Below are 22805 nucleotides of genomic sequence, written 5' to 3' on the forward strand. Positions count from 1 at the left end.
TCTAATCCTGCTGAACTACATGGTTTTATCATCTGTAGTCATACTTTCTAAACACCCCTAAATCTTATATTTTACCCCTTTAGCAACATTTTGCACACATCCACGGCACTCTGCTATAATGTTGTTACTGTAGGTGTAGCCAGTAAAATAATAAAGAAGCATGTTGCAGATGGCACAGGTTGTAAAACGGTGTATTTTAAATTAAAGCCATGATGGTCGAGTAAATCTTAACAAGTTGTTTTCATGCCCAAAACCAGCTAAGATGATGCCCAGTGCATTTAAATTTACCCCTGAAGCATGTCCCTGTGGAACCCAACCCATGTGGGGGAATGGCAGACAGACCCACACAGCCCACAGTGGGCCTCAGTGAGGTAGCCTGTAGTTTGGTCTCCTCACACTAAGCAGAGAGGGGCCCAGATGTGGGCCACAGTGCTGGGGCCCCACCCAGGCCTCCCCCAGGCTCACAGAGGACTCATGAGCTAGCCCCACAGTGTGGGGACAAATGTGCCCCTTATTGTATAACCACACCACTCGAAGAAAAGAAAAGAAAAGAAAGAAAGACAGCTCCTCTCATTAGCCATGCTCTTATTCACACAGGGTTACTACAGTGCTGTGTTTAACGTATTTGCCTCCTTCATGATTTCTTAGTCTTTTTCTCCATATTAGTATCAGATCATCAAAGATATTGTTTGTAAATGCAAAATGCAGGTCTTAAATGATTATTTCATTTATTAAGGGAGGAGAGCAATCCAAACCTGTCCATGAAAATCTAATTGTCCCTTGTTAAATCATGAATTAATTGTCATTAACCAAACTTTCTGGAAAGCTAAGTTCAGTTTCAGGCCTCATAACTGTCACATATGTTAAATCACAAAATCACTTAAATAGAAGCTGCTTTTCTAATCCAGTAAACAACAGTGAGAGCCATCATCCACAAATATTATAGTGAACTTTCCCAGGAGTGATGAAAGAACTCAGGCCAACATCTAAAAATCCGGAGGTCTCACTTGCTTCAGTAAAGGTCATTTATGAGCATCATAAACCGCTTTGATGCTTCTGGGTCCATAATTAATGGTCACCTGAAAAACTGCTCTCCTGAATCCTGAAGGTGAATGTCGGGCCATCACTTTGTGCCCTGAAGCTTAAGATCACTTGTGTTATGTAGCAGAACATTGATTGTAAACACACCAGCAAGTCCATGTCTGAATGGCTCAAAAAGACAAAACAAATGAGCCTTTTGGAGCGGCCTCATCAAAGTCCAGACTCAAATCAGATTGAAATGCTTTGGCATTTCCTTCAACAGGCCGTTTGTGTTTGAAAACCCTGCAATGTGGCTGAATTAAAACAATTCTGCAAGAAGAGTGGGCCAAAATTCCTCCACAACAAGACTCAATGCCAGTTCTCTTGAACGCTTGATTGCGGTTTTAGCTGCCAAGGCTGGCCCAATCATTTATTAGGTTTAGGAGACAAGTACTTTTCACACAGGGCCAGGTAGGTTTGGATAACATGTAACCTGCTGCACTGTGTAGCCATTTGTCCTGAAAGGAAAAAGAGTCAGCTCCTATCCAACAAATTAATCTTGAAATGGACGATGGCCTGGTATCTGTCACTTCCTGAATTCTTTTGCTGTAAATCAATAAAAATCCTTCTTACTTCAGGTTCGAATAGATCACCTTCTCTCAGCCTCATATTTCTGACACTACACTGAAGTATCTTCTGGGGTTTCGTCTTCTCCACAATAGTCATACTTCCCTGTATGGTCTTTAATTATTATAAATAATGTGCAAACATGCCTGTGTTAGCACACGATGGATAGGTGTGGATGAACTGTGGGGCTGTGTGGACAGGGCAAACCCCGGGCAGGCGTGCCTACATATGGCCAACAGCTTTCTAGATGGGTTTTCTATAAGCAAGCCACCATGGAAAACTGTGAGAGGCGTCCTGAGGGGTGAAACTATTTAAAACCAGGCTTTAGTATGTTGAAAGTAAAAATATGTGAAGTCCCATAACGTTTTACTACAAGCAGACTAACATTAACAACATATTGTCACTATTAGTCTGGATGGAGTTGGATGCAAACATCAGTGCATCTGTCTTAGCATTATACGTTCTATTGATCAGTCACATTCTAGCAGGCTTTAATTGCATGCAGCTAAAACGAGGAGTCACATTCACCAAATTGCATCTGAAAACCATGCGGATCTGATCTTTTTTACTCCATCTGTAATCAATGAATGATGAATGAAAGTGGACGTCTTGGCCCAGATATCAGTGATCAGTCTGCGGTCAATAGGCTAACCTATAGGACAGACTGACTTATCGAAAGAAAAAAGAAAATTTGTTAAAGTGTTAAAGTAGTTCCTGAATAATATTGTCATTTTTAGAGACCTTTAATTCATTTTGGATCAATTAAAACACTGCAATAATTAATTTCACTTTATTAGGTCATATTTTTGACATTTCACTTTGAGTCTATTTAAACTAACTCTATGGGAAGAAAATGAAGGCAAAATGTAAACGTATAAAGAAAAGTTTGGGCCCTCAAACTACTCAGTGCTGGGGAATGACTAAGTTTAAAATTGAAGGGCAGTGTAGATCGAATCCTTTCTCCTTCCTGTTTGGACTTTTGTGTTTCAGTGATTGTTTTGATTGATTTTCCTTTTCTGGTGTCCTTTCACCATCTCTTTCTTTTGGTCTGGTCGACCCGTTGCCTTGATTTCCACTCGGCTTTAAGTGGCTCCACATCCTTCCCACCCCCATCCGGTTACTTCTGTGTTATACACAACCATTTGTCTCCATGACAACCATGGGAGAACAGGAAAAGAATCGATGTGGGGGTGGTGATGGTGGTGATGGCAGTAGTGGTGGTGATAGTGGGTGGTAGAATGATAATGAGAGATAAATTGTGACTCCATGTAGCTTGTTTGGTACCTGGTTTGTGATCACAGTTAAACTTGAAACTGTCTTCTGTTGGATTCTGTAAGCTCCATTTTAGACTAGCTTTTGCTAATCCCATTCCAAATATGTAGCTTCCTTAACTCTGGGTTTCTCCAAGGGTCTAAAATAAACAGTACAGAGCCACTCGAAATGTAGCCTGTAACATAAATAGCATTTACAGTATAAACAATGCTAAGTAAACATTGTTTACACCTCCTCTATATCTCCTGTTTGGGTTTTAAAGGCCCACTTTGTGCCAGATGTATCCTTCGCGACAGATGATGATCTATCTACTTCCAGGAGTTTACTGACATTTGTGGGTCCTTATATTGATGCCGTGATTATCATTCCTTATATGAAGAGGATGATTGCCATTCTGTCACTCATCAATTCAAAAACTGTGGCAAAATGGCAGAAATGCACAGGAGGAATTGACATTACTGAACAGGACATTCAGAATACTGGTGCGTAGATCCATCAGGTTACGATGTAGATAGATTTTGCTTCAATAGAATTCCCACTAAAGCATAAATCAACAGTAAAAACAAAAAATAAATAAATAAATCCCCAGTAAAGCTCAGGGTCATGCCATCACCAACGCAATGCATTATGGGGTTGTTGTTCAAGTTCAGCTTGATAATGGAAGGCAGATGTTGCTTTGGGGTCTGAAGGTAAATTGTGAATATTTGGAAACTTATCAAAATGTTGAGCTGGTGTGTTGTAAAATGCTGGACCTGTACCTGTGAAGTGAATGAGCGCCCATTTAGTTTGGAGACTTTCACTTTCCACGCTGGAAGCAAAAAGGAGCTAAGGTCACTGAGCCAACAAACACAAGCTCAGGTGCAGTTGGGAAAAGGGAAAACATCAACTTTAGCAACATTTCAGAAATCATGTTTGTGTGATCTCAACGTTATTCATAACACATTTAGCTGTTTATATGTTACAGTGCTGTTGCTATGTTATAGACATTAAATATTTTCTAGAATCCAAGAAAATCTTTTGCTTTTGTTTTTGAAAAATAGCTTTTGAAAAGTGAATTTGTTATCCTACTCAGTGGAAACCAGCAGATGAAATGCAACAGTGTGATGGTGACTGGGTACCACTGTTACATCTTGGACACACAGAAGTCATCGTGACTACCTCTGACCAGTATCAGCAGAGAACAAAGAACTACAAGCTCCTATAACTACCGATGACATAAAACAAGGTCACGTCTGAAGATTCCCAGTGCAGTTTATTGCACAACATGCAAGGATGCAAGAGGTGCAAAAAGTGTTTGTCTTCATGTCTCCCAGAGCCATGACTCATTGGCTCAGAGTGCCTGACTTGAGTGTTCACACATGAATGTGAGCTTGAAGCAATTTATCATTTTTGTTTGATATGTTTTGCAGGAAATGTTGAGGAGCACAAGCATCCATACCTCCAGAAATAAGTTGACCGTTTGTGTTCATACAGATCAACCCCTCCTAATGACACTCCTTTACCTCCACGTCATTTGGGTGTTTTTTCAGAGCTCGTTTCTTAGTTAGTTTCTTTGTACTTGTTTTTTAGCCTTTTCCCAGCTTATGTTTTGTTAGTTTAGTCTTTGTTGTTTTCTGCCTTTGTTTGTAGTTTTGTTCAGGCCATTTATAGCAGCTTTTTGGTCCATGTGCAGCAATAGCTTGGTTAGTATTGCTGGTCAAAAGCAACTCTGTTCTGGTGAGCTTTGGACTCTTTGGATGATTGCTGCCCTTTTTCCACTGATTATATAAGCTGGGCTTAGGTATTAAGTATCAAAGTATCAATTAAAAGCTATTAATTTGAGATTCTGGAGGAAAATTTGTGGAGGAAACAAAATGCTGAGTAAAGTGTCTTATTTGAAGATGCTGAAAGAAGTGTGTATTGTATGTTTAACTCTCAGTGTAGCTGAATAAATGAAAATAAATTATTCCCAGAGCCACTTGATTCCATTAGCAAACCAGAATTTAAATAGTAATTAGCAGAGGTGTAAATGTGTAAATACAGGTGATGGGACTGTATGACTATATTACAGTGGGAATCAGGTCAGAAACATTAATGTCACTCTAGACTTTCAAAGCTGTCAATAAGTGATTCTAACCTCACATTTTAACCTAGATGCTAAAACATCTTTTGACCTTGAAATTACCTTACAAAAGCCTAAATGGAAACAAGGCACATATGCTGTTCCAAACGGCTGATCATTTATTGATAAAGAAAAAACAATAAGACAGAGGTTTTAGGGGGGACATATTTTATCCTATTATTACATTGCTGATGGGCAGTACATGTCTCAGTGCTTCAAACATCTTACAAATACATTAGGTTTGGCTACCTCATTCTAGGTCATAGTTGAAATGACGTCTTCATCTCTTTTCTTTGCCTCATCTCTTCCCATCCAACAGTTTCTCCTCAAGAACAGGCTTTGATAGATTTGTCACAGTTTGTGGCATGCGCTCTGGGAGATCCTCAGAATGAGTGGGCAATCCAGCCAGCATTCAGCACCCCCTCCCCCATCTCCTTAACAGGAAACATCACATTTGTTACCAAAAATATGAGCCTAAATTTACATTCAGTGACTCACATCTTATTTAAAAGCAAGCATTTTTCCCTTTTGTATCTGAATGCAGGTTGATAACAGAAATGTGAAAAGGAGTCAAAGTGGTGTAAAAAATTTCCTTTTGAAATTCCTAAGTGTGTCTCAAAAATGCTCTTTTTTGATTCATATATATATATAAAGAACAAAAAGGGAGCACAGTTTACTACTTAAGCCAGCAATGCTTTGATAATACACATGCTCACTCTTCTCTTCTTTACTGAATATTTGTTCTCAGAATCAGAGGAGGCACACTTATATAATGCTTCTAGGCTTCTCATGAAGTGTGTGTGTGCGTGTGTGTGTGTGTGTGTCCGTGTGTGTGCGTGTGTGTGCGTGTGTGTGTGTGCGTGTGTGTGTCCGTGTGTGTGTGTGTGTGCGTGTGTGTGTGTGTGTGTGTGTGTGTCCGTGTGTGTGCGTGTGTGTGTGTGCGTGTGTGTGTGTGTGTGCATATGTGCAGCGGGAAAATGAATCTGACTATTTTTACTGCCGTGATCTTGACTCCAGCTGTACTGTAAACCTGTAACACTCAGCAAGCACTGTGCCTGCAGAGCTGACTGTAAGCAACAGCACGATAACAGGCAGCACGATCTGGGTCACTGACAGTGTAACAACCTGTTTAACCAGCTCAGCAAGAAATCCCGTTACTGCCCTCTGGTGGCCACATACAGATCACACTTCTGTGTAATGAAGTCCACTGATTTGAACGATTGAAGTGACTGTAATATACGAAGAATAAGAGCAAGACATTAGAAGAAAATAGTGCAAGACACCATGATGTTATGCCATCCACCGGGTCACCAGTTAATTACTTGTTGATAAGATAAGAGTTAAAAAGAAATGAAAAGCTTTTCTAGTATTGTAGGTAAGTTAGGACCCCAACTATGAACCTGAACATTAATTATTGTCAAATGAAATATTTATTTTTGAAGGATGGCAGTCTAAATAAAAGTATGTAAGTGTTATTTGCACAACAAGAATTGTCAGCTTTTATTTTGAATAATGAGTCATTATGTACGCAGAGCCACTGAAAGTGTATCTAGAACAAAAATGCAGGAGTCAAATGCTCTCAGCTAAGAAGACAAAGGGGTAAAACCAAAAAAATAGAAGAAGAAAAAGAGATTGTACAACCTAAAGAGCAACTAAACTGAAGGACTATTTTTCACTGAAGAGGGCAAGTCAGAAAGTTTGTAAGGAACAGTTACTGAAGACCAGTGTGAACAGAAACCGATATCTGTGCAGATGCCAGAAACTGACTTGAAGATCAGCCAAATGTAAGTTGGATAAGGTGTTTGATTTTTATGGATCAATTCTGAGAACTTTCAATCACACTTCATATTTGTCAGTTTGAAGAATGAAGGTCAATATTAATTTGTGGGCTTGACAGTTTGTGGTATTATCTAAACATTAAAGCAATTAAGATAAATACACAAAAATGTTACAATATGTGGTTCACGTCACTTCTCCAAAACTCTACCTTCCGTTTCCATGAGTAATGGTGCAATCAGTATTTTTTTCTTTTAACCCTCCGAGCTCTGAGCCACCTTAAGTAGGAATGCTGAAGATTTAGAGTTAGTGCTTCAGTCAAGTTTTTGGATTGACAGAACTACTTAATTCTCACATGGTCAGAAAATTAAAAATCACAATATTTTAACACTGGGTGTCAGCCTTTTTGGTTTTTTCCCGCCCAAAAAGAGCTAGGGTTATGGCCAGGATGTCTCATCACCACAAATGACAACTCACAGAGCTAGTGCTTGTGCCTTACATGATAAAATTTCAAAAAAGTCTCATTTCAGTTGTAGCTTTAGCTTTAGCTTTCCATTTTTAACAGTAAATGCATCAAGAGAACCACAAACGGGACTTATGGACAGGTATTAAGTGAATATTGACTTGAAATATGTACGTACACTGATCAGACATAATATTATGATCCCCTTCCTAATATTGTTCGTCCCCCTTTTTCTGCCAAACCGGCCTCGACTTGTGGAGGCATGGACTCCACTAGACCTCCACTAAAGGTGTGCTCTGGTATCTGATGCTCAATTAAATTGAGATCTGAGGAATTTGGAGGTCAAGTCAACATCTCAAACTCATTGTTGTACAGGGTGGGCCATTTATATGGATACACCGTAATAACATGGGAATGGTTGGTGATATTAAAGTCCTGTTTGTGGCACATTAGTATATGTGAGGGGGCAAACTCCTCAAGATGGGTGGTGACCATGGTGGCCATTTAGAAGTCGGCCATCTTGGATACAGCTTTTGTTTTTTCAATAGGAAGAGGGCCATGTGACACATCACACTTATTGGTAATGTCACAAGAAAAACAATGGCGTGCTTGGTACAAGTTTCTGACCACTTATAAAATGTGTTCAATGTGCTGCCCATTGTGTTGGATTGTCAATGCAACCCTCTTCTCCCACTCTTCACACACTGATAGCAACACCGCAGGAGAAATGCCAGCACAGGCATCCAGTATCCGTAGTTTCAGGTGCTGCACATCTCGTATCTTCACACCATAGACAATTGCCTTCAGATGACCCCAAAGATAAAAGTCTAAGGGGGTCAGATCGGGAGACCTTGGGGGCCATTTAACTGGCCCACGACGACCAATCCACTTTCCAGGAAACTGTTGATCTAGGAATGCTCGGACCTGGCACCCATAATGTGGTGGTGCACCATCTTGCTGGAAAAACTCAGGGAACGTGCCAGCTTCAGTGCATAAAGAGGGAAACACATCATCATGTAGCAATTTCAAATATCCAGTGGCCTTGAGGTTTCCATTGATGGTTTCCACTATCGTTGTACCCCATATACCACACCAAACCATGACTTTTGTTGTTCCAACAGTCTTGGAGGGATCCATCCAATGTGGGTTAGTGTCAGACCAATAGCGGTGGTTTTGTTTGTTAACGTCACCATTCACATAAAAGTGTTTTGCCCATTCTGCAAATTCTGTGCGCCGATCTGGGTCGTCCTCGTTGAGATGCTGCAGCAGCTGGAGTTTGTAAGGGTGCCATTTGTGAGTAGCTAATATCCGCCGAAGGGATGTTCGACTAATGCCACTCTCCAGTGACATGCGGCGAGTGCTACGCTGTGGGCTCTTGCTGAATGAAGCTAGGACAGCCACTGATGTTTCTTCATTAGTGACAGTTTTCTTGCGTCCACATTTTGGCAAATCCAACACTGAACCAGTTTCACGAAACTTAGCGAGCAGTTTGCTAACTGTAGCATGGGAGATGGGTGGTCTCGTAGGGTGTCTTGCATTGAAATCTGCTGCAATGACCCGGTTACTGCGTTCACCAGATATCAACACAATTTCGATCCGCTCCTAACATGTTAACCTCTTCGACATATCAATGGCTGTGAACAAAGAGAAACTTGTAAATAACTCATGAAAGAATAAAGTTACGTTGAAACCAAGCACACCATTGTTTTTCTTGTGACATTACCAATAAGTCTGATGTGTCACATGGCCCTCTTCCTATTGAAAAAACAAAAGTTGTATCCAAGATGGCCGACTTCTAAATGGCCACCACCCATCTTGAGGAGTTTGCCCCCTCACATATACTAATGTGCCACAAACAGGACTTTAATATCACCAACCATTCCCATGTTATTACGGTGTATCCATATAAATGGCCCACTCTGTACTCTTCAAACCATCGCCAAAGTATTTTTGCTTTGTGGCAGGACACATTATCCTGCCATCAGGGAATACCTTTCCAGTGAAAGGATCAACATGGTCTTCAACAATGCTTACGCAGACGGTATGTGTCAAAGTAACGTCCACATAGATGGCAGGACCCAAGGTTTCCCAATAGAGCATCCTGGTGCCAGGTGTTCCCAAGGTAAGTGACGCACATGCACCTGGCCAGCCAAAAAATGTAAAAGAAAACGTGGTTCATCAGAGTAGGCCACCTTCTTCCATTGCCCCATGGTCCAGTCCTGATGCTCACATGTGATGCTCCCATTGTTGGTGCTTTCAGCAATGGAGTGCGGTCGCATGGGCACCCCGACTGCGCTGCGGCTATGCAGCCCCAATCCACGGTGATTTCTCATACCTTTCTATCAGAACGAGCTTTGATATCGTTTGAGGCAGTTTGAGCCACAGTTGCTCATCTGTTTTATCTGACCACACAGGAAGCCTTTGCTCACCACATGCATCAGCAAGCCTTGACCCTGCCACTGGTTCACCATTGTTCCTTCCTTGGACCACTTTTTATAGAGGCTATCCACTGCAGACTGGGACCACTCCATAGATCTGCACTTTTCTGATCTAGTCGTCTAGCCATCTCAAACTCAAACTTGCCCAGTTTTCCTCCTTCTAACACATCAACTTTGGGAACAGCTCTTCACTTGCTCCGTGTGTACCCTAACTACTTACAGGTGACATAATAAACAGGTAATTGGTGTTATTTCCTTTCAATGGACACAATGTTATGTCTGATCAGTGTATGTGTGTAATAGGTAAGTAGATTCCAGGCTTCTCCAGCTTGATCTTACCAATTTGAATGGAAAAAAAGACTCTCATTATTGTGATTAACGCTTTTTCCTGCTTGCACTTTTGTAATTTTCTTGTGTTATGTGTTCTTGCTTTTAGAGACAATCATTTGTGGTTCCCTTGTGAATTATTCTGTAAGAACCTCAAGTTGCATGGAAGGCCAGGAGTGAAAGAAAGCATTCTTATGTTTAGTCATTAATAAAGTAATTTATTACTTGATAATTTATTAGAGAGTAAAAAGAAGAATAATTAATATATATTTATAAATGAACTATTTATCTGTCTTTCAAATGGAAAAGAAAGGAAAGAAAACATTAACCAATCAGAAAGCTCCTAAGATCACACCATATGGCTAATTTGCATTGCTTTTTTTCACAAAGGACCAAAATGTCAGGTAGTTTATCGTCATGTAGTTGCTTCATTTTCATGATTTGTTTCTCAGAGCAGTTCACAAAAGGCTACTTTTGTTTAAAAAAAAATCCACGTGTAAATTCTTGTGTTTCTTTTTCTCCGTCTCACACTCACTCTCTCTCGTGTCTGTGCTTGGCTGTTTCTCTCACCAGGTCGCCATTATTGCTGGAAACTTTGAGCTTGCTGAGCTCATCAAGAACCACAAAGAGTCTGATATAGGTGAGTAACAAAGAAGCATATTTTCTTCTCCTCAGTCCAACCGCATCTATTTTTCTTCAGCCACCAAGTGCATATTCCCGAATCTCTCTTGGGATACATTTCAAATCCTCACATTTGGTTAGATCCTCCTAAATGACTTATTGCAATAATCCCTTCCACTAGATTACAAGATGACTGCCAAAGGGATGAAAGTGTACGTTTATGTCAGGACAATCCAGGGCTGTTTGAGCCAACACAAAGGATCAATACTTTGGTCCAGGGAAGCTTTTCCTGGATCAAATCTGGTCAGTTTAGAGGTGTTAAATAATCTGTGTGCTAGCATTTGATAAACCCGGTATATGGGTTTATTTTACTCTGATTGTGATTATTTTAGCTTGTAAGATTTCTTTATTTAATATATATTTACTATTCTAAGATTCAATTCAATATTATTTATACAGCGCCAAATCACAACATAAGGTTGTAAGATAGACACTACCAAGGGCATAGATTTGGTTTTGGCATTGGTGGGGACAGATGATTCAACCGCTGCACCCAGCACCCTTTTTTTCCTTTTTGTCTTTGCTTCTTGATTAAAAAAATGAGAAATATACTTGCCTACATATGCTATTCTACATGCTTTTAAACCATTTAAAATTAAAATTCATAGTTTTATATGTGATTTATATAATGTTAAATTACTATTAAACAAATGACTAAGTATTTTAGACTTTAGTTCACTTCAGCCATATTCCATATAAATCAGGTATCATTCAAAAATAAAAATAGCTTCAAATACAGTCATGACAATAAAAGAATATGACTTTAAGGACTTAACAACATTACTTCAGTTACACCAACATCTCTGACACATTAGCACTAAGGGAACACTGAATGACCTGGTGGGTTTTGTCCATAAAATTACTCATCTAAGATTACCACAAAGTAAAAGATCTCTCAGCAAAATTATGCAAAACTTTAGGCACTATTGCCCCGATCAAATCAGTGAGCTGGGACTCAAACACAAACTACTGTTACAGCAACAGACATGGACTACTGCTGCCCCACACAACAACTCAATGTCCACTATGTGAAGAAGCCTCTCATTAACTGAGATAAACTGCTGGCATATTTGTTTTACATCTATACTGTCCAGTCTCTCCTGGTGGAAGGTACTTAACACATTGGCTGTCCTCTGCCACCCTGTAACCAGCCTCTGCTTGTTTGCAGGAGTTTAAAAGGGGAAATTGCATGATTTACTGGAGTGAGCATATTAAGTCATTAGTATTGGATAAAATCCTCACACTGAACGCCTTTTGAGGCAAGAGTCCAAGACATGACAGTGACAGGCAGGGAGTGGACCGGGAATGCAGGACTCAGCAGAAAGACTATAAAACCAAAGACCACTGCTTTATTGCTGGTAAAAAGGCAACAAAACACAACAGGTAAAGCCGGGCAGGGTCAACCAGACAGAGACTACACACACCATGAGGGACAACACAACAAAGAACAGAGGGAGACGCAGGAGGGCGACTAAGGGAAGCAGAGACACAATGTGTCACTACAAACCATGTGAGAATGTTCAGCCCGCTCACTGGCCAGATGTGTCTCGGTTGACAGCAACAAAAGTAAACACAGGTGGTGTATCCTGGACTTTTGGAGAGCACCGAGAAATTACGTTGTTTTCATGGCTAGCTGCTAGCTCGTGCAGACCTTTGCACATCTAGAGCACCTCGCCACATTTAGAAGAAAAGCAGCTCTATAACTGGTTAGGGTTGAGGTCGGATTCACACCATAAACGAACTGCTCTGGAGTGTGTGTTACTGTGTTGACATCACTAACACAAATTAACCACACCACTGGGAAGAAGAACCAGAACCAGAGCTCTCAGACTAACACGCGTTTTACACACTGGAACTGGGATAAACAAACATGGAGACTGGACAGACTGGGAGACAAAGGGACACAACACAGAGAGATAAGCACAGGGACAGGACTACAAACATATTAACTAGACAAGACAGGGAACGTAGAGAGCCACCAAAACAGGACACAGAGAGACCAGACAGACACGGGAGCATGACCAGAGAGACAAAGGACAACACGGAGACAAGACTGGGACAGACAGGACACAAGAGGGGCACTCACATGATAAAACAATAAAATCAAAAAGTAGGAATATAAATAATGAAAACTGAGAGGCAAAGGAAAAAAGGACCTCAAGATTAACCGAAACAGCAGCAGAACATAAGTTAACTCAAACCAAAAGTCTATAACAAACTCAAAAGCTGGACCAGTGATGACCCCAGCATGATCTGACATGTACAAATAGTTTACTATAACAGAAAACAATGTATTGTTCATATTTACATGCACTGTCACAGCACAATAAGCTGCTGCTGTCACATTGATTTTGGAAATGATTTATTCCAACATAAGTGAATGTCGATGTGCTTTCACACATAAAATATTAAAGCTGAGTGAGCCTTCACTTTGTGCAAACCCAAATATAGCAGCGATCCTTAGCCTGGAATGCTTGATAAGGTGGAATTACATAAAATGGCTTCATAGAGATATGTAGTGTAAAAGGCATAGCATTATTTCTCCATCTGTGTGTGTGTGTGTGTGTGTGTGTGTGTGTGTGTGTGTGTGTGTGTGTGTGTGTGTGTGGTGGTGTGTGGTGGTGTGTGTGCGTGCGTTCACGTGTGAGGGAGGTGAGAAAGATGAGAACAATTTTTCACGAACATTCAAACATGATAAGAAGTATTTTTTGAACAAATTCCATGTTTTTTTTTTCCATCTTGCCATCTCTCTATCTATTTATTACCTTTGTTGCTTAGTTGCCACGCTGGAGCGGCAGATTGGTGAAAGCAACAGACTCTGCTTCAGTTTAACACCTGATAAAGTGACATTTTCACTTTTCAAGTGAAGCAAACAACCACAAATCATTTACAGCTTCAACATATATTTAATCGTATCTTAATCTGCAATGTCTCTTCTTTGATCGAGTTTTTGCCTGTTTGGAACACCCAAGCTGAAATTTTTTTAAAAATGTAGCTTGTTTTAGTTTCTGAAACTGTTTCTCTGGTTAAAGCAAAACCCAAACCCTGTACAGTTGTGGTGACGGGGTGAATGCTATGAGGTTAAATCAACAACTGAAATGAGCACTAAGCATCACTTGGATAGTGACTCTGGTCTCTAGAGTAGTTTGTGCAGAGTGCAGATAGCTCAGGGATTAACGGGCCTTAGAGAAAATGAGAAAAGATGAACAAACAAACCAAAAAATAAATAAATAAAAATACAACAGAGAACAGGGAAAAATGAGGTTGAGAGGCAGATGAATGGAGAGAGAGAGAAATCTAATCTAATCTAAAGATGTAATCCTGCAATTGTTGACCTCTTCTCATGGATGCCACCCATCAGTGAGCAGCCTGAGCACAGCAGCGACCCGGTGAAGGTCTAAATGAAACACGGCAGCGAAGCGGGATTACTAACAAAGAACCTCAGCACTGTTGACATCTGCTACCTCCCCACCACGCCCTCCCTCTTCCCCTTCATTCACACCATTTCTTACTCAACCTTAAGCGCTCAGCTACATCTATGAGTGGTAGCTAGGATTGGCCAGTCAGTCAGCCTCAGATTTCGGGTGTGTATTTATCTGTTTTCAACTCCTGGGGGACACTTGAGCTGTGGACTTTGGGATGGGACAACTGGATTGGATACCATGGGTTCAGCCTGCTGCAGAGGTTGGTGCCACACCCACTCTTCCCATCTTTTGCTTCCATCCTTTACTCACATCCTTGATTCCCATGTTTTACTCCCTTAACCTCTAATCCCACATTCTTTGACTTAAAACACACACACACACACACACACACACACACACACACACACACACACACACACACACACACACACACACACACACTTGGAGCCCACTCAGAGCCCAGCTCTCCCTCTTTTGTCTGGCACAGCTTGTATCATGTTGAGTCGCTTGCTGGCTATATGCAGATTTAGTGCATTTTAATGTTGATCACAGAGACTGTGTGTGTGCGTGTGTGTGTGTGTGTGTGTGCGTGCGTGCGTGCGTGTGCGTGTGTGTGCGTGTTAGATTCACAATCAGCCCTGTGGCTTTTACAGATTTTCTTGCTTACTCGGTGCAGATGATGTAACAGTTCAGCTACACAAATCTACCACTGTGTTACGTCATTTTTCTCCATACTTCGCTGCATTGTTGAAGCTTGACTAACAACTGGGGCAAGTGAATAGAAACAAAGACCCAAGACCCTGAAATGGTCAAAGTCACACAGTTTATCTGACACAGTGTTTTAAAATATTTAGCACAAAGGTAAAGTATTAACTGACATTAAATGACAAAAGCATTTAAAATGTGATTATTTCAAACAACTGACACATTTTCATCTTATAAAAAGACGTTTAAAAAAAATGACGTAGCCACCCATACGGATCACTGCACGTTAGTGTTTTTAGTGTTTTTCTGCAGGTTAATCTGTGAGGCTTGTTTAATTATAAACCTGTACATAACAACTAGCTTGGCATAGCTATTAGCTTAATTGTTAAATGAATCACTACTAGCTTGGGTTCTTTATTCACCCTTCCCATATTTACCTGTTAGATGTGTCAAATGTCTAGATGTTCCTTAACCTGCTTTAGTAATATTGATACCTGTACAAAAAATGTAGCTCTGGAATAGCCTTTAGTTAGCTAGACCCCTGTAGTCGTGTGGGCAAAGGTAGCATAGCCACCATTAGCTGTTCCCCAGCAGATTGGGGAAATCAGCCTGGCTGGGTGACCGAGAAAGTGTAGCTCTAAACAGAAGACTCTGGAATACCCCACTCTGCAAACACTGTCATCAGTGGTTATACTGGTTATTGGTGATTCTATTCTGAGAAACATGAAGCTAGACACAGAAGCGACCATGCTAATCATCTTCCAGGGGTAGCAGTGCATTGAAGGAACCCTGAAACTGCTGGCAAAGGATAAACAAAGATTTGGTTAGATTATAATTCACATTGACAGCAATCACACCTACAGCACGGTATTTGGCACCACTTTCATACTGACTAATGAAGATGTTGCCATGAGACATTTTTAATAATGCTACTGGATGTGAATCAACATCTGATCATCATCAATTTTCTCAAGATCCCCAACAACACTGGCTGAAACATCCACAAAACACAACTGTAGATGATTTTAATCGATAATTCCATCTGGATTAATCACTCCATCAAACCTGTTGCTGATTGCCTGATTTTCAGTTCAGTTCATTTCTTGTATAATTTGGGAGCTTGGCAGCATTTTCTTAGAAATGGATTCTTGACAATCATTTTCATTTTCATACCATACATTCAGATTCAGTTTGTAATCAGCATTAGTTGTGTGGCTGAAGCTACCCTGCATACCACATTTGCTAGAACGCATGCAAGAATGCTAAGTGTCACAGATCAGCAACATGAAAGGATCTGGACTGCAGTGCAGGACTGCAGAGACAGGACCTGAACTCAGCTTTGCTCTGTGAGAGGGGAGCAAACAGTGTGTTTTCAATGCTTTGAAAACACACTATCTTGTGGTGAGGATGCACAGAACAGAGGAAAACACAGCAGGAACAAGGGGAATTAAACTCAACACACACAGCACAGGAGGCTATCACAATAAAGCAGGAATTAACCACTGAGACACAGACCAAGACATACAAACAGAGACAGATGATAAACAGAGAGTCAAGACAGAAGGTATAGAATGGCCAAAGTGGAAACACGACAACCACAGAGACAGGACAGACACGGGGATATGGATGGGAAAAGAGATCAAAGAACATTACATAACAAACAGAGGATATAATAAAAGATATAAAGGACAATTGCAACCTTAATGTTACAAATGAGACAAATTTAAATGCAAGTGACCCTTAAAACCAAAAGGAATCACTAAACCCAAGGACCATGACAATAAGACTGTTAGTGTCTGATAAACGCAGATTAAATGCATGATAGGGACAATAAGTGGTCACCATTGCTGCATAATATAATCTTAAGGTAGATAAGAGGTTCATCAGTAAACCAATCTGCTTGCTCGAGCTTTATTCTGATCAAGAGAGGTGAAGAATCGAACTTCAAGTTCTCAGGCACAATGAATGATCTTACTCGTGAAGCTAATTTTTCGATGGACTCCTGTGCAGAGACAAAGACGGGCTGTGAAGTAGGGCAAGATGTGATTGCTGGAGGAAAAAGAAAGAGGTTTCTCAGGGACACTGACAGCTATTTACATATTGTATGTGGCCTGGCATACCTTATGTGGTTCACAAGCATGAATGTGTGTTTGACGTATACCTTGACATTCAAAGGGCTGTGCATAAAAATATCTAAAAAGAGAATCAAATATGCTGGTGCCTACTTCCATAAAGTTAAAGTTAAAGTCCGGCTTGGACAGTCTCGGTCGTTGTGTTCTTGGGCGAGACACTTCACGTACTGGTGGTGGTCAGAGGGCCCAGTGGCGCCAGTGTCCAGCAGCCTCGCCTCTGTCAGTGCACCCCAGGGTGGCTGTGGCTACAATGTAGCTGCCATCATCAGTGTGTGGATGACTGGATGTGTAAAGCGCTTTGGGGTCCTTAGGGACTAGTAAAGCGCTATACAAATACAGGCCATTTACCATTCAGCATCTAGCTAATCCTAAAGAAGAGGAGCAAGTACCAGGGAGGTAATGTTTTTTTAAGTGGCAGGTCATTCCAAATGCAACATTTATATCAGCTCAACAAATATCAGCAAACACACAAAGCGTTTGTGTGCAGGTTAGTCTGAGGTACTGTGATGGATTAAATTTTTGATGATGAAGTGCAAAGTGGTGTATAAACAGTGATGAGAGAGAGAGTAAAGCATCTAGCCTTGTTGCAGCATAACTAAGAGAGGGATCAGGGTCACCAGATCAAACCCTAGCCATAAGTTTGATTTTTTTTTTAAAGAAAAGCTTTTAGCATATTCTTAAAATTAGAAGGGTTTTTTTGTTTCCCAAATCCAAACAGGAAGCCGGGTGCGCAGAGGAGAGGCCTGAAAGCATACTTCTTTTAATGATTATTCGAGACCTTGGATTTGAGGAGAAGGAATTTAAATTGGATTCTGGATTTAACAGGAAAGCCTAGTATGTGATAAATGGGCTCTCTCTGTCTCTTGCCACAGCATTTTGGATAAACTGAAGGCTGTACAGGCAGCTTTTTAAACCTGATAGAGCTGAATGAGTTACAATAGGATGCTGGTTTAGCTCAGTGGTTGAGCACGAAAGCGGCACAGGTTCTAGTCCAACCTGCAGCCTGCTGCTGTTTCTTTACACACTTTCCAGTTTGTCTTCACTGCTAAACTATCCAGTAAATGCATAAATGCCCATAAAGTGATGGTAAAAAACAAATTACAGTTGTCCAGCCTAAAAGCAAGAAATGCATGAACAACTTTTTCAGAATCACTCTGACACAGGATTTAAAGATGCAGAAATGCAGGAAACCAGTCCTATTTGTTTAATATGGGCATTGAAGGTATTCATGTCTTTAAGACATTCCTAAAGTTTAACTGGTTGGTGTGTGTCGTCTGACTTCACTGAGCAATAAAGGTGGGTATCATCTGCACAGCAATGAAACTGTATGTTTTCTAATAATAGTGCCAAAGGTAAGCATGTGTAATGTGAGTAGACCACAGAACCCTGTGGAACCTCATAGTAAACTTGTGCTAAAATGTTGAGAGGCTATAAGAACATCATTTTGAATCTTCACTAGTGCTGTTTCTGTACTATGATAAATCCCAAATACAGGAGGAAACTTTTCAAATAAACAATTAACAAATGACAAATTTATTAATTGTTGTTTGGAGGAGGACTCGAGCGCAGGACTCCGGGGTCAGATGCACACAAGAAAGATTTATTTACAATTCACCAGGTGTATATACAAGAAGGTGAGGGGGGGGGGGAGTGCTATGTACAGCTGCGTGAGGGAAAAGGGGCTCCAGGGAAGTCCAGGGGAAAAGCATGCATTCTTCAGATCATCCACACACACGACCACTGGCTCTCACTCCAACACTTGCCACTCGGGAATCACAGGTGTCTCATCTCCCGAGGGCGTGAACCCACAGTGAGTTCCGCCCCGGCGAGAGAGAAGTGGAGAGAGAGACAAACAGATAGAGCGTGCTGATCAGTGTGCAGCTGATCCGCCTGGCCGTGACAGTACCCCCCCTCCCCCAACGGGAGCCTCCCGGCGACCCCCAGGCTTGTCAGGGTGAGCCACATAGAACGCCCGCACCATATTCCGATCCAGGAGGGCCGCCCGCGGGATCCAAGAACGCTCCTCCATCCCCTAGCCCTCCCAAACCACGAGTCACTGCAGGCTGCGCCCCCGGCGCCGGACATCCATGAGTCTCGAAATGGTGAAAGCCGGGTGGCCATCAATGACCCGGGCGGGTGGAGGGGGCCTGGAAGGAGGGCACAGAGGACTAGAGAGGCAAGGCTTCACTTGCGACACGTGAAAGGTGTTATGGATTTTCATATTCCGGGGCAGTTTAAGACGGACAGAGAAAGGGTTAATCACAGAGTCGACTTCAAAGGGACCGATGAAAGTGGGAGACAGTTTCTTGGATCCAGACCTGAGTGGGATGAATCTGGTAGACAGCCAAACCTTTTGTCCAGGTGTGTAGGTAGGTGGGAGCAGGTCCGGTGGCGATCCACCAGGCGCTTGTTGCGTTCCACTGTGCGGAGAAGGGCGGCCCGAGTCACTCTCCAGGCGCGCCGACACCTCCGAAGATGCTGTTGGACAGAGGGAACAAAGTGCTCGACAGCTGGGAAGAGTGGCGGTTGATAGCCCAGGGATGCCTCAAAAGGGGACACACCGGTGGCAGAGGAGGTAAGGCTGTTATGAGCATACTCAATCCATGACAGTTGCTCGCTCCAAGTTGACTGGTTAGTGGACACCAGGCACCGGAGAGCTGCTTCGAGCTCCTGGTTGGCACGCTCCGTTTGACCATTGGTCTGTGGGTGGAAACCAGAGGAGAGACTGACCTGAGCTCCGAGGGCACTGCAGAACTCCTTCTAGACACGTGACGTGAACTGCGGTCCTCTGTCTGACACAATGTCCGAGAGGATTCCATGGAGGCGAAAAACGTGGTTAGTTAGTAGCCGGGCGGTCTCTAGAGCAGTGGGAAGCTTAGGAGTGCGAACAAAAAAATGAGCAGCTTTGGAGAACGGTCCACAGTGGTGAGAATGACACGAGTTCAACCCTGCGAGAACAAGCAAGACCAGTGATGAAGTCAATAGCAATGTGTGACCAGGGGCGGCTCGTAGTCCAGAGGTTGGAGAGGCCAGAGGTGGTTGAGTGACGCTTGTTTGAGCCAGGCGATGGGGGATAACTCGCAACGTCTACGTCTGCTGTCCGTTGAGCCCGCTATAGCCGACTCGATCCCCCGGTCGGGCCCACACAGTGGGCGGTAGACATGGGAGAGCCCGAGTTGATCTCGGAGCGGCGAATTGGCGTGAGGGGCGTCGGCTGCAACGGAACAGTAGTGCTGGAACTTAAAACAGGGCCGCCCTGCTTACCTGCTTGAGCGCTTTGCCGATCAATGTGCAGTTCTTGGTGAAACGTCGACCACAATGCTGGGCATGCCCCCACAATGGCCCACTCGCTCCAGAGGCGATGGCAGTACCTCAGTCCCCATCAAGTTGCGCATCTGCGAGGTGGAAGGCGTAAAATCAGGTGAGCGGCACCTGGGCTTGGAAGCACCGCCCCCCTCCAGCGTCGAGGCGGCCACCGCTACAACAAAGCGGTTGAGGTCGGTTTGGAAGGATGGGCGCACGAGTGAAGCGTCTTTTAGATGAACGAATGCTTGTTGGGCCGGTTCATCCCAGCAGAAGGGAACCTTGGGAGAAGTGAGACGGGTCAGAGGCAGGGCAAGTTTACTGTAGTCGCGAATAAAGCGACGATAGAAGTTCGCAAACCCCAGGAAGCTTTGAAGCTGTTTACGGTTAGAGGGGGTCGGCCAGTCAACAACAGCTTGAACCTTCGCGGGATCAGTTTTGAGGTTACCTTGGTCGATGATGTGGCTCAGGAAGGAAACAATTGAGACATGAAACTCACACTTCTCCCCTGAAACTTGCCTGACATGGCGTTGGTGGTCAGTGACGGAGCAGGAGAAGATGAGGATGTCATCCAAGTAGACGAAAACGAAGTGGTCAATGAAATCCCGAAGAACGTCATTCACGAGGGCCTGAAACACAGCTGGTGCATTATTGAGACCAAAAGGCATTACAAGATATTCGAAATGGCCCAGGTGAGTATTGAAAGCCGTTTTCCACTCATCCCCCTCCCTTATTCTCACCAGATGGTAGGCGTTGCGCAGGTCCAGCTTTGAGAAGATAGTGGCCCCCTGGAGAAGCTCGAACGCGGAACTCAGCAGAGGGAGGGGATACTTGTTTTTAACTGTGATGGCGTTGAGGCCACGATAGTCGATACAGGGCCGTAAACTCTTGTCCTTCTTAGTGACAAAAAAGAAACCGGTGGCAACAGGTGAGGACGAGGGACGAATGAGACCCGCGGCAAGGGATTCGTTGATGCATCTCTCTATGCTCTCACACTCAGGTTGGGACAGGCTGTACAACCTACTGGTCGGAAGTGGTGCACCTGGGAGGAGGTCAATCCCACAGTCGTACAGCCGGTGAGGGGGAAGGGAGCGTGCCTTATCCTTACAAAACACCTGTGCCAGGTCGTGATAAACAGACGGCACGGAGGAAAGATCTGGTGGTTCAGAGATCGCTGAATTGGTTGGTGGGTTCATGGCGGGGGTGGTGGCTTTTAAACAGGACATGTGACATTCTTCCCCCCACCCCGAAATACTTTCTTTCCTCCAATCAATCATAGGGTTATGTTGACGTAGCCAGGGGTAGCCTAAGACTAGCGGTGTGAGTGGGGCTTTAAAGACATAAAACTGTATGACTTCAGAATGATTGCCGGAAAGAGTCAGGGAAGCAGGTTCAGTGACATGAGTAATATCCGGGAGACGCTGACAACTAAGGGCTGTGACTTGGAGTGAATGTGACAGAGGATCCGTGCTAAAACCTAATTTAAGCGCCAGCGAGGCATCAATAAAATTCTGTTCTGCCCCGAAATCAATCAGAGTGTCAAGAGAATGAGTCTCGAGCCTAATCATTAACGTGACTGCAACCATCAGACGAGGAGGAGACTGAGAACAGGAGACCTCGCCCACCCATACACTCTTCACTACTGGCGGGCGCTGTCTTTTGGCCACGCCGGGCAATCCGTGGCAATATGGCCCTTGTGGCCACAATAAAAACACTCACCGGCCCTCCACCGACAATGCCGCTCCTCGGGCGACAGTCTGGAGCGGCCCAGTTGCATGGGCTGTCCACTCTCCTCCATGCTGCCCGATACTTGATTGCCGCTGATCGCGCCTCCGTTTGCTTGCTTGCTTTACTTGACTGTTTCTTCAGCCAAGGTCCAGAACTCAACCGAAAACTCCGCCATACTCCGCCTCCCCTGCTTCAAATTCAACAATCTGTGGGCGGCCGCCTCCGCTCCGGTGCCTCTTTCAAAAACACTTTTAAACTTGGTGAGGAAGTCCTCATAAGAAATCTCAGGGGCTGTTCTTAAAACGGCTTGCGCCCAGTTCAATGCCTGCCCACGTAACAGTTGAACAATAAAGGCAATTTTGGCCCCGTCAGTCTCATACGTTCTTCGTAACTGTCAGAATTGTAACGTGATCTGGGTCAAAAATCCAGCACATTTATGGAACTCACCCGAGAAAGGCTCTGGCGCTGGTAACGATCGCTCCGGAGGCTCAGCGGGAGCCGGCGCGGAGGAAACAGATGGAGCGGCCGCTGAAGGGTCGGGAGCCGGTAACTGAGGAGAAACAGACGGAGGTGGTGAGGGTGGGCTTACCAACGGTATGCGTTGAGCGAGGGCTTGGGTGAGCGCAGCCAGCTGTTGGTTAATGTGCTGTAGCATGTGTTCCATGCGTTCCAGAATTGCCTCCGGAGTGAGGACGGGTTGCTGGGTGGGGGTTGAGTCCGCTGAGTCCATGATGGCTGGATCGTTATTGTTACAATTTGGAGGAGGACTCAAGCGCTGCGTGAGGGAAAAGGGGCTCCAGGAAAGTC

General features: G+C 43.3%; 1 protein-coding gene across 4 annotated transcripts in view; it reads left to right on the top strand.

Annotated features, from left to right (window-relative positions):
- shank2b (SH3 and multiple ankyrin repeat domains 2b) overlaps positions 1–22805 on the top strand; it is a 305670-nt gene that overhangs the window by 158145 nt on the left and 124720 nt on the right. For all 4 annotated transcript variants that reach the window (XM_040016691.1, XM_040016692.1, XM_040016693.1 and 1 more), the window contains exon 10: positions 10598–10664. In XM_040016691.1, coding sequence (XP_039872625.1) covers positions 10598–10664 — 67 coding nt within the window. The remainder of the gene's footprint in view (positions 1–10597; positions 10665–22805) is intronic.

This window comes from Simochromis diagramma, unplaced genomic scaffold, assembly GCF_900408965.1.
Source record: "Simochromis diagramma unplaced genomic scaffold, fSimDia1.1 OVJJ01000692.1, whole genome shotgun sequence".
In the NCBI taxonomy this organism is placed as follows: domain Eukaryota; kingdom Metazoa; phylum Chordata; class Actinopteri; order Cichliformes; family Cichlidae; genus Simochromis; species Simochromis diagramma.